General features: G+C 66.0%; 1 protein-coding gene across 13 annotated transcripts in view; it reads right to left on the reverse strand.

Annotated features, from left to right (window-relative positions):
• Positions 1 to 4,509: 4,509 nt before the first annotated feature.
• BIN1 (bridging integrator 1) overlaps positions 4,510 to 14,552 on the reverse strand; it is a 51,611-nt gene continuing 41,568 nt past the window's right edge. For 2 of the 13 annotated variants that reach the window (XM_070423176.1, XM_070423167.1), the window contains 10 exons: positions 14,481 to 14,525; positions 12,736 to 12,889; positions 11,425 to 11,553; positions 8,801 to 8,908; positions 8,333 to 8,356; positions 7,391 to 7,498; positions 6,595 to 6,684; positions 6,272 to 6,379; positions 5,931 to 6,032; positions 4,510 to 5,106 (listed from right to left, as the gene is read on the reverse strand). In XM_070423176.1, coding sequence (XP_070279277.1) covers positions 4,999 to 5,106; positions 5,931 to 6,032; positions 6,272 to 6,379; positions 6,595 to 6,684; positions 7,391 to 7,498; positions 8,333 to 8,356; positions 8,801 to 8,908; positions 11,425 to 11,553; positions 12,736 to 12,889; positions 14,481 to 14,525 — 976 coding nt within the window. In that variant the 3' untranslated portion in view covers positions 4,510 to 4,998. The remainder of the gene's footprint in view (positions 5,107 to 5,930; positions 6,033 to 6,271; positions 6,380 to 6,594; positions 6,685 to 7,390; positions 7,499 to 8,332; positions 8,357 to 8,800; positions 8,909 to 11,424; positions 11,554 to 12,735; positions 12,890 to 14,480; positions 14,526 to 14,552) is intronic. The other 11 variants (XM_070423166.1, XM_070423169.1, XM_070423170.1 and 8 more) reach the window with 6 other exon arrangements.

A 14,552-nucleotide genomic window follows, 5' to 3' on the forward strand; every position in this document is an offset into this window, starting at 1 on the left:
GCAGTGCCTGGGGGGCTCTCTGGGGGGAGGGCAGTGCCTGGGGGGCTCTCTGGGGAGAGGGCAGTGTCTGGGGGGCTCTCTGGGGGGAGGGCAGTGCCTGCGGGGCTCTCTCCCTCTGTTCAGCTACCCTCTCCTTTTCAGCCGTGTCAGCTTTGATGTGAAACTCAGCCTTTCTCCTTGAATGAACAGGGACACAGTGCAGGTCCGGGAGTGAAGGTGGGCGGCCTCCCCAGCACAGGAGTAGAAACAACCTGGATTGGACGTGAGCCTGCAGTGCCCTGTGAGCCCACCTGCAGGGTGTCTCTCCGCCTGGTCCCCCTCAGGCCGGCTCCCTGCTGCCTCCGGGCCCCCCTCTCCCCAGACTCTCCTCATTCTCCTCTGCCTTCCCCCCTCGGGGCCGCAATCCACCTCCCAGTCCCAGGAGGAGGGAAAGGGCCCATGTTAGAGAACAACCACTTCTCTGGTTTCTGATTCAGACTGTGTTGGGGCTGAGGGAGCATCAGTCGGACCAAAGGTCTGTGAGGTATTTTCCCCAACAAATGACCTTTGACTCTGTTAGAGAAATGTTTGCTCTCCCTTCTTCAAATCACAGGCAACTTCCCAGATAGGAATTGTTTCGTTCCCATTACACGCAACCTAACTCCCCAGCGACAGCGACGAGCGCGCAGGCGGTGCCCAGACGTGGTCTCCCCGGCCTGCCCGGGAGAGGACCTTCTAGAACACGCTGCAGGCTGCGAACAGGGTCACGCACACAGCACACAGCTGGAGAGAGAGAAAATCCCGGACACACATCTCCAATGTAATCCCTGCCTTGGGGTCTCACGGTCCCTCAGAAAGGTCTTGTGAAAAAAATAGAGAAAGATTAGCTCGCAGGACGAGGAGGGGAAGGTAAACTCGGGGACCAACATTTCCTAAGGGGTGTCCGAGCCAGAGCCAGCGCGTCCAGGCCGTGCGCGGGGCTGGCAGGGCATCGGCAGGACCCAGCAGTTCTATGACAGCCCCCCTCCTACCCACCCTGGGCTGAGGCTCCCAGTGGACTGTTGGAGGCCCCAGAGGGCACTGAACAGGTCCCTCCAACTGCCCACCCCTGGTGCCAGGCTTTGCCTGTCAGGACACAGGCTGGGACACAAGTCCCCCCTGGGCTGAAGAGGAGGGGACATCAGCAGGTGAGGGGAGCGGGAGGGGAAGGGGACATCAGCAGGTGAGGGAAGGGGAGTGGGAGGGGACATCAGCAGGTGAGGGAAGGGGAGGGGGAGGGGACAGCAGCAGGTGAGGGGAAGGGGAGGGGGAGGGGACAGCAGCAGGTGAGGGGAGGGGAGGGGGAGGGGACAGCAGCAGGTGAGGGAAGGGGAGGGGGAGGGGACAGCAGCAGGTGAGGGAAGGGGGAGGGGGAGGGGACATCAGCAGGTGAGGGAAGGGGAGGGGACATCAGCAGGTGAGGGAAGGGGAGTGGGAGGGGACATCAGCAGGTGAGGGAAGGGGAGGGGGAGGGGACAGCAGCAGGTGAGGGGAAGGGGAGGGGGAGGGGACAGCAGCAGGTGAGGGGAGGGGAGGGGGAGGGGACATCAGCAGGTGAGGGAAGGGGAGGGGGAGGGGACAGCAGCAGGTGAGGGAAGGGGAGGGGACATCAGCAGGTGAGGGAAGGGGAGGGGGAGGGGACATCAGCAGGTGAGGGAAGGGGAGGGGGAGGGGACATCAGCAGGTGAGGGAAGGGGGAGGGGACAGCAGCAGGTGAGGGAAGGGGAGGGGGAGGGGACAGCAGCAGGTGAGGGAAGGGGAGGGGGAGGGGACAGCAGCAGGTGAGGGGAGGGGAGGGGAGGGGGAGGGGACAGCAGCAGGTGAGGGAAGAGTCCTTTCTGAGGCTGCTTGGCCACAGCACCGCACAGAAAAGATGGACAGAAGGCAGAGGGCTGCGGCTCAGCTATGTTACTGGGCAGTACATTCAAGAGGTGGAGTGAAGGAAAATGAAGAAGATGGCTAGGGCCAAGTCCTCAGGTCTGGGTGAGGGATCTGGCTTATGTGGGAAATGGAAACGTGGGCGTCCTGGGGCCAGAGTGTGTGTCTGAAATACCCCCTGGCAGCCAGGGGTGCCTGAAGGGAGAGCCACAGAGGCAGCACCACCAGGATCCTGTCACGTTGGTGCAGGAGGAGGTGACAGCCTGAACTAGGAGGAGACGAGGGAGGGACAAAAATGACCCCGAATTCTCTAAGAGGCCAGCCAGAGGACTTGGAGACAGACACGGGAGCAGGGAGCAGTCAGGAACACCTGCAGTGCCAGCAAGCCCCACAGGTGTGGTGGGCTTACATGTTTTGCAGAAGAAAAACGCCAGGAGACGGCGATTGGAAGGAACATGACTGTAGCGACATCCCTCCATCCGCCGTGATCAGTGGTGCCCAGTCCTCACGCCTGAGCTGCAGGGTCTAGGGAGGCGGCTGCACCTCTGGCCTCCGGCAGGCAGGGAGAGCCTTGCTAGGAAGGCGTTGCCGTTTTGCTCCGGAGGCAATGCCCTCCCTCGTGTCCTGGCCTGGCCTGTGCTGTAGCCCGGAGCTGCCAGGAAGGCTGGAACCAGTGGGATCCGTGGCACCTGAAGCAGTGGCATCAGGGGGGCGCCCAGCACCCAGGGTTTGCCAGCCTCAGGCACATGAGTCTGAGGTGCCACGGGCATCTGGGGAACTGGGCAGGCGAGGACGCCTACCTGAGGCCATAGGTGCGAGGTCACCAGCTCAGAGCCCAAGGCGGAGCCTGCGGCACTGCCCGCCCATCGTGACTGAGCTACGAGGACCCGCTACCGAGGACCCATCGCCTTAGCCCTGGGACGAGCTTCTCACCTCCATGGGGAGGAGCCGTGCCCTCCTGGTCGCCTGGCAGTTTGCACGGGGCAGGCACTTCCGGGACATGAGCTAAACGCTTGGGGGTGGCAGATGGGGGGGCAAGGCCTCGCCCACCCGGGATCTCGGCGCATCTCCATGGGCCCTGGTGCTGACCTGGGCTGTGGCGGGAGAGCGGCCCTGCTCCCGGCAGTGCAGCCCGGCCGGAAGCAGGGTCGGTGCCGGCTCTGTGCTCACCGGTACCTGTCCTCAGTTTCCCTGAGGGGCCTTCCCTTAGGGGTGTCCGCAGGGCAGCCTGGGAGGAGGTCAGAGCTGCCTCGCCCCTAAGGCCACCCCTCTCACCCACTGTCCCGCCTCCTGGCCGCTGCGCTGGAGGCTTCAGTGCCAGCTTCAGCACACAAAGCCCCCGCCGTCCGCCTCCACGCAGGGCTCCCCGGCCTCTGCCTGTCCCTGGCCTGGGTCCCCTCCTGAGCCGGCTCCTCAGCAGGAGCTGGAACCCCCACAGGCCTCTCCAACTCAACCACGACCTCCTGGCCAGATGCTTCTCCACCGCCCCCTGGCTTCTCTGCCTAAAAGGAGCCGCCCTGCTCAGCTCCGGGAAGCCATTCACGCTGAAGGCTCCGCAGACACCGCCCGGGAAGCCGGTGGCTTTCCCTCCAGAGCCCCGCACACCACGCACACCAAGCAGGTCACAGCGGCTGCGGCTGGAACTGCTCCCATGAGTGCGGCAGGGGGACCACTTTCATTCCCGCCAGCCATGCCGCTGGGAAATGGTGCGGGAATGAGCGCCGGAGCCTGCACTTGCACAGGGCGCTGCCGCTGCCAGTCTCCACGCGGCGGAGGAGGCAGGGCAACCGGTGGGGACAGGCTCCGAGGAGGCGGCGCGGGGGCAGGAGGGCGGGTGTTCCTCTGGGGCCTGGGCCGTGTCCGGCACACGGACTTGGTGTCGGCCCTGGACGGCCCGGACGGAGAAGCTGGGGCCGAGCGTGGGCCCCACACCGGACTCAGGCTTTCCCGTGTGCCCAGCCAAGGCTCAGGTTCAGACCACCCACCGCTCACCTACGAGCCACAAACCACCCTCCTGGGGCCTGTTCCCGCACCCTGACCCCTGACCGCGAGTTCCCACGTGTGTTAAATCCCATCACTCAGAGTGGCCCCTAGCAGACTTCTTTTTTTAAGTCCTCACCCGAGTTTATTTTTTCATTGATCTTTAGAGAGTGGAGGGGGGGAGAAACACATCGATGTGAGAGACACATCAACTAGTGCCTCCGCCCCCCGCATGGCAGGGATCAAACCTGCAACCAAGGGATGTGCCCTTGACCAGAAATCGCACTGGAGACCCTTTGGTCCCTGGGTGACACTAACCACTGAGCACAGGCCAGGGCCCTGGCAGACTTCTTGGCACGCAGCTGGTTGTGCGAGCCGTCTTCCCTCGCTGTCACCTGGTTCCTGCCATCTGCATCCCGTCCAGCCTCCAGCAGCACCGCCCATGAGGGGCGAGGGGCGGGAGCCTCTATGGGCTCTAGGCCCAGCCGACACAAGTGCTGGCCGTGCAGCTGGTGGGCGACCGCCAGGAACCAGCCTGCCGCCCAGCATGCGCCCAGACGGGGAAGCACAGGTGACCCCAGCGACAACGCACAGGAGACAGGAATGGAGAGAAAACGCACATTTTCTGAGTGCTTTCGTCAGGTTTGTTTCATTGTTTTGAACACTAAGATTTATTTTCAAACAGCACACAGACGGTCTGCGGGGCAGGGCGAGGCCAGACAGGTCTGGGAGACTGGACCCCACCCACAGCAGCGGCAGGAAAGGAGGACCCTTGCCCAGTGGCTCAGCCAAAGCTTCAGGCAAGCGCGCGGCTCTGCAGCCCCAGGCCCGCTCTGGGCCGGTACGTGGCGGTTGCGGACCCCAAAGGGCGCTGCGGGTGGCGGCAGCCAGAACTCAACTAGGGGCACAGCAGCGCCGGACACTGGCGACGCAGCCCAACCTGCCGGAGCCGGCTCTTCGGAAAACCACCTCCTTTGGGAGACACCTCGTGGCTCAGGTCTCTCCTCTCGATTTCCCTTTACTTTCCAAAAAGTCCAAAAAAAAAAACAAAGAAAAAAACACACATTTTGGGGAGAAGGTGTTCTTCACACACCAGAGAGCCGCACCATGGCCCTGCTGCCCTCACTGAACCCGCTCCGTGAAGTTCTCGGGGAAGACGCCCTGGCACTTGTCCAGCTCCTTGTGCTCGTTCCAGTCGCTCTCCTTCACGCCCATGAGCCAGCCTTCGTCCTGAGGAGCAGAGCGCAGGCTGAGCGAGTGGCCACGGAGGGCTGCCCGCACCCTACAGGGTGTGTGTTTGGGGATCTGCTAGGAAGATGTCCCCTCCTCTAGCCTGTCCACCCTTGAAAGAACGCCTCCTCCAAGCAGCCTTCCCTGCTAACCTCCCAGCCCCAAGCCTAGCTGCCCAGGACCGTCCGCCCTTCATCAGGTGGGTTAACTCTGTCATCTGGCGAGGCCTCGTCCCCCTGGAAGGCAGGCTGACCCTGGCCCTGCTCTGGACGTGTCTGAACAGCCCTCAGTCCCAGCCAGGAGCTCCCCACCATCCGGGGACATCACCACCCTCCCAGACCTCCCTGAACAGCTCCAGGGCACTCCGCTGAGCTGGCCCAGGAACAGCTTCCAGAGTGACCTGAGGCCATCCCATCAGCCTCTGCCCTAGTCCTGGTCCCTCCCAGGTCATGACCCCTCTCAGGCCCCAGACCCTGACCCCTCCCAGGTCCCGACCCCTCCCAGGTCCTGACCCCTCCCAGGTCCCGACCCCTCCCAGGTCCTGACCCCTCCCAGACCCCAGACCCCGACCCCTCCCAGGCCCTGACCCCTCCTGGGCCCCAGACCCTAACCTCTCCCAGGCCCTGACCCCTCCCAGGTCCTGACCCCTCCCAGACCCCAGACCCCAACCCCTCCCAGGCCCTGACCCCTCCCAGGCCCTAACAGCCTCCCTCCCGGGCCCCAGACCCTGGCCCCAGGCCTGTGGCCAAGGACAAAGGAAGGGAGCAAGGCAGGGGAGGGGGAGTGATGAGGACAGGTGAGGATGGGGAGCCCGCCCGGCCCACCTGCTCCTCAGGGTTCTGGAAGGGGATCACCAGCACCACGTCCCCCGCCTTGAGCTGCAGCTCATCTGTGTCTGTGGCCGCGTAATCATGCTGGGCCTGCACCTGCAGGGGATGGCGGGAAGCTGCACACCCTCTCGAGAAGGCCCTGGGCCCCCCGGTGGCCTGTGCCGGACCAGGTGGCCAGGAGCGTGCTGTGCTAGCTCGCCAGTGGGGTAGCAGGCGCTGTAGGGGCGGGATGGCTCTGGGCCAACTACATAGCCTTCCCATTTAGACAGGGGCGCCCCCACCCCCAGGACGCCTCAGGCAGTGGCCAGCAGGCTGGGGATCAGAGCCGGGCTCACCTTGAACATGAACCCCGGGGGCAGGTCCACGCGCACAGCCCCGCTGCTGCCCTCCACCGTGCCGTTCACTGCAGAGAAGGTCTCCACCACCACGGCCGGCAGGGAGTTCTGGGAGGGAGCAAGGTCTGTGAGCAGGAGGTGGGCGGAGGGCGGGGCAGGGAGGGGTGCTGGCCCAGCGCGAGCCCAGCCTGCCTCAGTCTCCCCCACGGGAACTGCAGCTGGACAGAGCGGAACAGGCAGCACACAGAGCTGGGCACAGGCAGGCGGGGAGCAGACAGACAGACAGCGGGGAGGAAAGGCAGGGCCCGGTCCCCTAGTCTCACCGAGGCTGCTTCGCCAGCTGCTGTGTCCCCCGGCTCCTGGGCTCCGGCCGCAGACTGGGTGCCCCCCGCCACCTCCGAGGCCTCTGCTGGCTGCAACATAAACGCAGCCGGGTCAGATGCGGGGCCGCCCCGGGACCGGCAGGGCCAGGGCAGCACCGAGTGGTGCCTACAGCTGGCCAGTGTCCCCGCACAGCACAGGGAGCCCCTGGAGGAGAGCGAGGTCCTGGGCGCGGGGAGCAGCTGGCCCCCGACCTCGCCCTCGCAGGCCGGCCCCTCGGCCCAAGCTCGGGCCCAGCCTCAGCTCCCACGGCCCTGCCCAGCCACCTGCCCTCAGGCTGGAGGAGGACGCAGCACAGGCTGGGCACCATGATGGGGGCCTGGGCAAGATCGGGTGATGCCACCTGGCGGCAGCCAGGCTGCCCTGGGCCACCTCCCACGCTCGGCCACTTCCAACTCTGGGAGCAATCCCGCAACCTTCCTCACTCTTCAGGGGGGAATGGACTGTGCAGGGTGAAGTAGGGGAGAAAATTCTGACAGGTTCTCACCTAAACCAGTGGGTGCTCTACATGCTCCTCCCTCCCCTGGGAGAGGCTGCGCTGGGGGCTGGGTGGGGCTGGGGAAGGGAAAGGGGCTGCTCTGAGCCAGCCAGCCTGAACACAGGGGCCCAGGCTCGGGGCCCTGGCTTCACCCTCCAGCTCACGTAGCGTGTCCATCCTGTGCTCCCTCCTCTAGGCTCGTCTTCCATGCTACACCCCCAGATACGAGGGCAGAAGGGGGCTGGCAGGTGGGCACTTACTTGGGCAGGCCCCGGCTCAGCCACCTGGCTGGGCCAGGCCACAGCAAAGGTGCCCTCGGCAGCGCTGGGCTCCCTGGAAGGTAAGCTGCCAGCTGGACCCTCTGTGGGCTGGTGACGGCCACCAGGGAGAACGGGTGGGAGGGCGGGAGGCAGGGAGGGAAGGTGGTGGGCAGGGCATGAGACAGAGACAGGCATGAGCCACCAGTGGGGGCAGAGGGGTGCGGGTGCCTGCAGCGGGCGCCGGCCAGAGCCTGGGGGAGATGCCAACCCTGAGGGGCACCTGCCTCCACTTCCTGGGTCCCCCGACAGCGGCAGGCAGGTAGGAACGCACCGCACTCGGCACCCCCTGAAACCTGCTCGTCAGAACGGCTCTGCCCGCCCCCCCTCAGGCCCCTCCAGAGGGCAGCCCTCTGTGGGGCTGTCCCCGCTGCCCGAGCCTGGGCCGAGGCACTGTCGCCAGCCCCTCCTACAGGGCAGTCCCTGCCCTCCGGAGCCGTGGCAGAGCCACTAGGTTATGGTACCGTGTGCACAGCAGCCTGCCTTTCCCTCCCGCCCGCCTGTCCCCAAAGCCCCGATGCCACTGCCCGTGTGGCCTGTGGACAGAAAGCCTGTCAAAGGCCAAGACTCCACCCAGGGCCCTCCTGACTGTGAGTCCTGCCCAGCACACGGGCAGCATGTCCATCCTGGACGCCCGGCGGGCGGTGTGGAGGCCGCTCACAGGCCCTGACGCCCGCCCACACCGGGGAGGACCCCTTCTCCAGCGAAACCAAGGAGCCCTTTCCCATCGGGGCTGGCGGGGAGGCGCCCACAGAGGAGAAGGAGCAGCTGGAGACGCAGCTGCGGCCAGTGCCTGCGCACAGGAGTGCGGCTGTGTGTGCACGTGTGAGCAGGTGGCCCAAGTGGAGGCGCGGCCCCGGGACCGGCACTGAGCAGCAGGCTTACCTCCCAGAGATCCCAGGGGATGGGCTGAGCGCAGCAGAGGGAGAAGCACAGAGTTAGCACAGGAGTTAGGGGGGCAGGCAAGCAACCCCGGGGACCCCCCCCACACTCCCCCCCCCCAGGGCCCTCAAGCCGGCAGGCACAGGTCAGCCTGAGCCGGGCTGGGTCCCCAGAAGGCTGCATCCTCAACACCTCTCAGGGGCCTGCAACCTCAGGCCAGGGAACACCCCAACAGGGCTGCTGCCAGGAGAGGCGCAGGTGCTGGGAGAAGCCGTCCACTGCCAGGTGAGGTCAGCAGGCCCTCCCCCGGGCCCCGCCCAGCCTGCTCTCTTCCATTCCCCACGGCCCGGGACAGAGTGGGAGGAGAAGAGCCAGGACTCCATGGGCCCACACGGCCGGGGCAGACGTGCACCCAGGGCCCAGCCGCCCAGATGCCGATGGGCACACAGGTGGTGGCAGACTCAGACCAACCTGACCGGAGGGCGTGGGCGCCTTCACTGGGCTCGCCACGGGTGGCAGGGGGTCAAAGTCCAGGTCCAGCAGACTGGCCTGCTCCGAGAACGGCCCTGGGGCCTCAAACTGGGCGGCAGCGGCAGCGGCAGAGGAGGAAGGCCGTTAGTGACAGAAAGCACAGCACAGGCGGGCACGGTGCAGCTCGGGCACACGGGCGCCCGCGCAGACAGGGCCCCTCACAGGGAGCAGCACCTCCTCGCCAGACACCCTGGCACACGCTCCCACCCCACCCACAAGCCCGGCCCCCACCTCAGGCACCAGCCCGCTCGCCACGGGGCTCTGCCTCCCGCTCCTGCACCACAAGCTCCCGGACCTCACCACCCACCCGAGAAGCCCAGGCAGCGCCCCAGGCTGGACAGGGCCACAGTGGGCCCCTCGACAGGCTCGGTCTCCCTCGCTGCCCCGTACGGACGTCCACGCAGTGTGACAACCGCCCACCAGCCAGCTCCAGGGAGTGAGGATGGGGCCGAGCCAGCCACACTGCCGAGGAGCCCAATCATGACGGTGGGTCCCCAACACCCGTGGCACCTTTTCAAATTAAAGATCCCGCCCCAGCCACTCCGAGACTACCATGCCGAGGTCTGGGCCCAGCTCAGGAACGGGCCTGTGACAGGCACAGCCCGAGACGGGAACACGGTGGCCCACGCGTGCTGGAGGCCCAGCCCCACTATAAGGGGGGCCTCAGTCCCAGAGCCGCCTGCAGAAGACGGCCCCCCGCACCGAGCCCAGGGGACATGCCGCCCTCCAGCCGTGTGAGGGTCTCCCCTGGCCTCCCACCCTCCTGGGGCCGCAGACTCTGGAGCCCAGCCCAGCTCTGCCTCTCCTGATGGGCACCTGCACTGACGGGGAGGGCCCTCCAGCCCTGTCCTCCGAGGCCCTCCCCTCTGAGACCTGGGGTGTGGGCGGGGCTCCCCAGAGAAGCCTGCTCAGCGGAGGTGTGGCCTCAGGAGAGCCCTTCAGGCCTGAGAACACCTGGTGCTGCTGCCCCACAGCTCAGGGGACAGACAAGGCATCCCCTCGCCCAGAGCCCAGCCCACGAGACACGTCCTGGACAGGAGGGCCTGCCCGGCTCAGCCCAGCCTCTGCCCCTGCCTCTTCCTGCAGGTCAAACCCTGCCCGATGAGCCTGGGGAGGTGTCACTGCTGTCCCCACAGCCCTGCCTCTGAGGGAACCCATGCCTGGGACACGCTAGGTGCGGCCTCTGGGTGCTCCCACCAGCCTGCGGGAGCACTTCTCTCCCCTGGAGCCCCACACCCGCCCTTTCTCAGAAGTCACCCAGGCCCAGGCAGCTGCCACCGTGTGCTCCAGGGACCCAGTGTCCAGGGCCAGGGCAGTCCACGTCCTCCCACCCACCGCCCAGCAGCCGGCACCCCTGGCACCCCTGCCACGCACAACCGGGACCAGCCCCGCCCCAGGCAACACCCCCCACCCCCCACCCTACCCCCACCCCGTGTACACTCCCCTCCCGCCAGGCAGGGCAGACCTCTCGTCCCTGCAGAGAGCGAGGGGCAGCAAGGGCAGCGTGCGGTGAGCGTGCAGACGGACTCGCTGGGGCCGGCGGTCTGGCTGCAGGGCAGGCCCGCAGCTCACCTGGCCCTGGGCGGCTAGGAACGGACCAGGGTCGTTATAGAAGTGGTGGCACTGCCTGGTCAGGTTCACAGCGCTGGGCACGGGCAGAAGCGCGTGCCGGTGGTCAGTGGCCCAGCAGCCTGCTGCCCTGTGCTCGTGCCCGGCCAGCTTCACCTCTACAGCCGGCCCCCAGCCACCGGGCCCGGGCCGGGCACTCCCCGCACCCACGTCACACCCACACTCAAAGCCCTCCTTCTGACCCGAAGTCCTCCCTGGGGACTCGCCCGAGAGCCTGCCAGCACCTCTCCTGCACTCACACCTCCTGCTCTGCCCCAGCCCCGGGCCTCTGAGAGGGCGCTAAGGAGTCAGAGCGGGTGCCCCAGGCAAGGCCAACCCCCAGCAGCAGCCCACCCCGGGCCCATCACAGCCTGGGGCTAGAAGTCCACAGAACCAGGCCTCGAGGGCCAGGCCTGGCTGGGAGGCCCAGGACCCAGGCTCGAGCAGGTAGCTCATGGCTGCGCTGCTCAGATGGTGCAGGCCGCTCCGTGCGGCCCTCCTGCTGTCCTGCTGTGAACGGCACTCAGCACACGAGCTGCAGGAGCCCTGAGCCCAGCACTCAGCCTCCTGGCTGTCTCTGCCTGCAGCTCCTGGCAGTCACCTGCCCCAAAAAGGACTCCCCCCCCCACCCCCCATGAGCAAGGCTTCCGTGCTCCCACCCCTTTCAGCCATAGCATCAATGGAGCCAGGAGGCACTGTGAGATGATCACCCTGCTGGGACCATTTGCTCATGTGCCTGCATGTGGCCCCAATACATGCTCAGAGATGGATGAGGGATGAGGGATGAAAGCATGGGTGAATGAATGAGTGAGAGAGAGGGAGGCTCAGGGCCAATCTCTCTGGCCAAATGCCTGGCTCTTGAGGCAGAGGCACAGGGTGTGGGATGGAGGGAAGGCCATGCACGCCCCAAGAGAGCAAGAGGAGGGGAGAGCTGGGCCGCGGCGGCCGCGGCTGACCTGGGAGGGGGTGGTCACGCTGATCTCAGGGACAAAGGTGTCACCAAACAGGCTGAGGATCTGCTCCTGCTTGACCTCCTTGGATGGGGTGTGTTTGGGAGGCGGAGGGACGGGTGGGCCTTTCCGGAGCTGAGTCCACAGCGGGTGAGGGGCCGCGCAGGGAGCACAGGGGTTGGGGGGAGACAGACAGAGACAAAGCCAAGGTTAGTCACATACAGGCCACGGCCCCACCCAGGCAACTGGGAGGAAGAAGCAAGGAGTCACTGCTCCCCAAGACAGACCCCAGGACCACACCACCCTCCCAAGGGAGGAGGTCCAACACGCTGTGCAGAGAGAAAGGAGAAAAGGGAGGGAGAGAAGGAAGGGGGAGGAGGTGAGAGAAGAGAGAAGACAGGGAATGGCCCAGGAGGGCTCGCCAGGAGAGGCTGGGAAGCAGCTGGGAAGCAGCCACCCTGCGGCCTCGCCCTGCACCACTCCAGGCCCCGCTGCAGAGCTCAGCTCAGCCTCCACCTCACCTGCGGCCGGAGCAGGGCCCGGAAGAGGCTACAGAAGGCAGTCACACCCCTGCCACCTGGAGCCTCGGGCACCTCAGAGCGCCCGCCTCCCAGGCGACTGTCAGGCTTCCACGCTCGGCCATGCGGAGGCGCCCTCAGAGGTGGGCTCTCGTCACCGCTACCATCTGTGTCCTCATCACTGCTGGGGGGGTGAGGCACAGGCCCAGCAGAGCTGCTGCCAGGAGTGGGGGGTGGGGACAGCCCAGCCCACGGAGGGACGCTTCGCCCTCCCTCCCCTTCCAACTCCCGGGAAGCGGCTGCAGAAACCGCTGCAGAAAACAACTGGAAGCCTGGTGGGCAGGGGCCGCTGGACCCACCCTGACCCCGCCCACCCCGCCCAGCCCTCGCCAGGCCCTTTCACTGTCCCATGCAGGAGAGAGAAGGCGAGGACAATGCGGTGGCCGCTCTGAGGACCTGGTGCTCGGGGTGAGGGCCGAGCCTGTGTCCGACATGGAAGGGAAGATGGAGGAAGGAAAGCCACCCAAAACCGAGGAGCCGGGAGGGGCCGTTGCCTCGGGCCGGGGCACAGTGAGGCGGAAAGAACAGGAAGAGGCCCCTGCAAGGGCCAGGCCATTAAGGTGAGCCTGGGCCAGGCAGGGCCAGAGGGAGAACAATGCGGCTCAGCCCTCTCTGGGCAAAGCCTCTGGCTCCAAACCTGCCCAGGCGCGGGCAGGAAACAGACCGAGGAAAGAGGGGGCAACAGTGAAGCAGGAAGACAAGCAGGACAGGAGACAGGCCACTGAGAGACCACGCCTACCTGAGACGGGGACTTGGGCAGGGCAGCCCCGGGGGTGACCGCAGCGGCCATGGCCAGCTCGGGCTCATGGTTGACTCTGACCTCAGGGGTGGCCGCAGGGGAGCCATCGGGCGGCGGCGAAGGGCTCTTGTTCTCTTTTGCAGGGGCATTGTCACTGCGGAGGGAAGACAAGAGGGTGTCCAGGGGAGGGAGGTCCTAGCGCTGAAGAGGAAGTGTGCAAATCTGCAGGTGTGTGTGGAAGGGGTGTACATGTGCGGATGCCTTGGGGTCCGTGTGCATGAGAACATATGTGTGTGTGAGCATGTAGAGCAGTGTGTGGGACAGGTGTGCATGTGCGGATGCCCTGGGGTCCACGTGCATGAGAACACGTGTGTGTGTGTGAGCATGTAGAGCAGTGTGTGGGACAGGTGTGCATGTGCGGATGCCCTGGGGTCCACGTGCATGAGAACACGTGTGTGTGTGAGCATGTAGAGCAGTGTGTGGGACAGGTGTGCATGTGCAGATGCCCTGGGGTCCACGTGCATGAGAACACGTGTGTGTGAGCATGTAGAACACTGTGTGGACCCGGGTGTGATGAGTGTCCACATGGACTCACTGGGAACATGTGATGTGCCCACGTGTGAGCTGCATGTCCCTGTACCTGAGGACTGGCAGCAGCACCTGGGGGAGCACTGAGCTGGAGGCCTATGGTCCCCAGGGGATGGGGCAGGTCCCGAGCCAGCACCAGGGGCAGCCCAGTAGCCTCACAGGCCCGAGCTCCCCAGCAGGAGGAAGCCAAACATCCTAGAGGCAAAGTGAGTCCCCACAAGCCACACATCAGCTCCTCCCGGCTGCCACTGCACTGGACCCAAAGGCCTCTGGCTGCCTCCTGCCCTGCCCCCACTCACACCCCAACACCTGGCTCCCCGCCCACGCTGCGCCCTCTGCCCACACCACACCATCACTGTCTCCGAACCTTTGCTCCCAGGGGCCCTTCCAGGAAGACCAGGGACACCACCCGGAGGCCATGGGCGGTGGGAGACAGCAGGGTGCCCCACAGCCCAGGAGTGGGAGGGAGGGTGAGGTCTCTAAGCCACATGGTTCGGCACCGAGAACCAGGCAGCTGTGTGCACAGGCCTCTGTGTGGGGGCAGAGGGCCGAGGGCAAACCCTGTGCATGCTCAGATGCACTGAGCCAGGGCTGACCGAGACCAGCCACTAGCCAGGGGGCAGTGTACATCCACATTCGAGTGGAATCAATTTAAGAACCCAGCTCCTCAGGCCTCTGGCCGGGCCTGCGGTGCGTGGCCGTCTGCGCAGGGCGGCTCTAGAAGGGCACAGAGAAACTGGTCACCTGGGGAGGGGCCTGGGTGGCGGACAGCCTGACACTGCTGGCACCTTCCCTGTTAGTGAGCGAGTGTGTCCTGGGAGGAGTTGCTCCTTGAACAGACGTGAGGACAGAGGCAGGCGTACACCACTTTAGCACTGCCCCGCCCGCGCCTCCCAGGCCCCTTTCTGGTCACTGGCCACTGTTAACGGTCGGGTCTGGCCCGGCCAATGCACACACGGCTCAGGCTGCCTGCCCGCCATCCCCCCTGCCCTCCGCCCTGTGCCCGCCGCACACCTCACAGCACAGCGCGCTCCGGCCCCACTGGCAGCACCACGCGGAGGGCAGGTTAGGGGTTAGTGGCGCCCTCGGAGCAGGCAGGAGGCATGCACGGGCCCAGCCGGGTGCCGGCCGCGGCCCCACAGCACGCAGTGCGGTACCTGGGCTTCTTCCTGCGCAGCCGGGAGAACAGTTTAGCTTTCTTTCTGTGGGGACGGACGGGACGGAGGCCT

This window comes from Myotis yumanensis, unplaced genomic scaffold (genome assembly GCF_028538775.1).
Source record: "Myotis yumanensis isolate MYYU_CA2020_CCGP unplaced genomic scaffold, mMyoYum1.0.hap1 SCAF_8, whole genome shotgun sequence".
Taxonomy (NCBI): Eukaryota; Metazoa; Chordata; class Mammalia; order Chiroptera; family Vespertilionidae; genus Myotis; species Myotis yumanensis.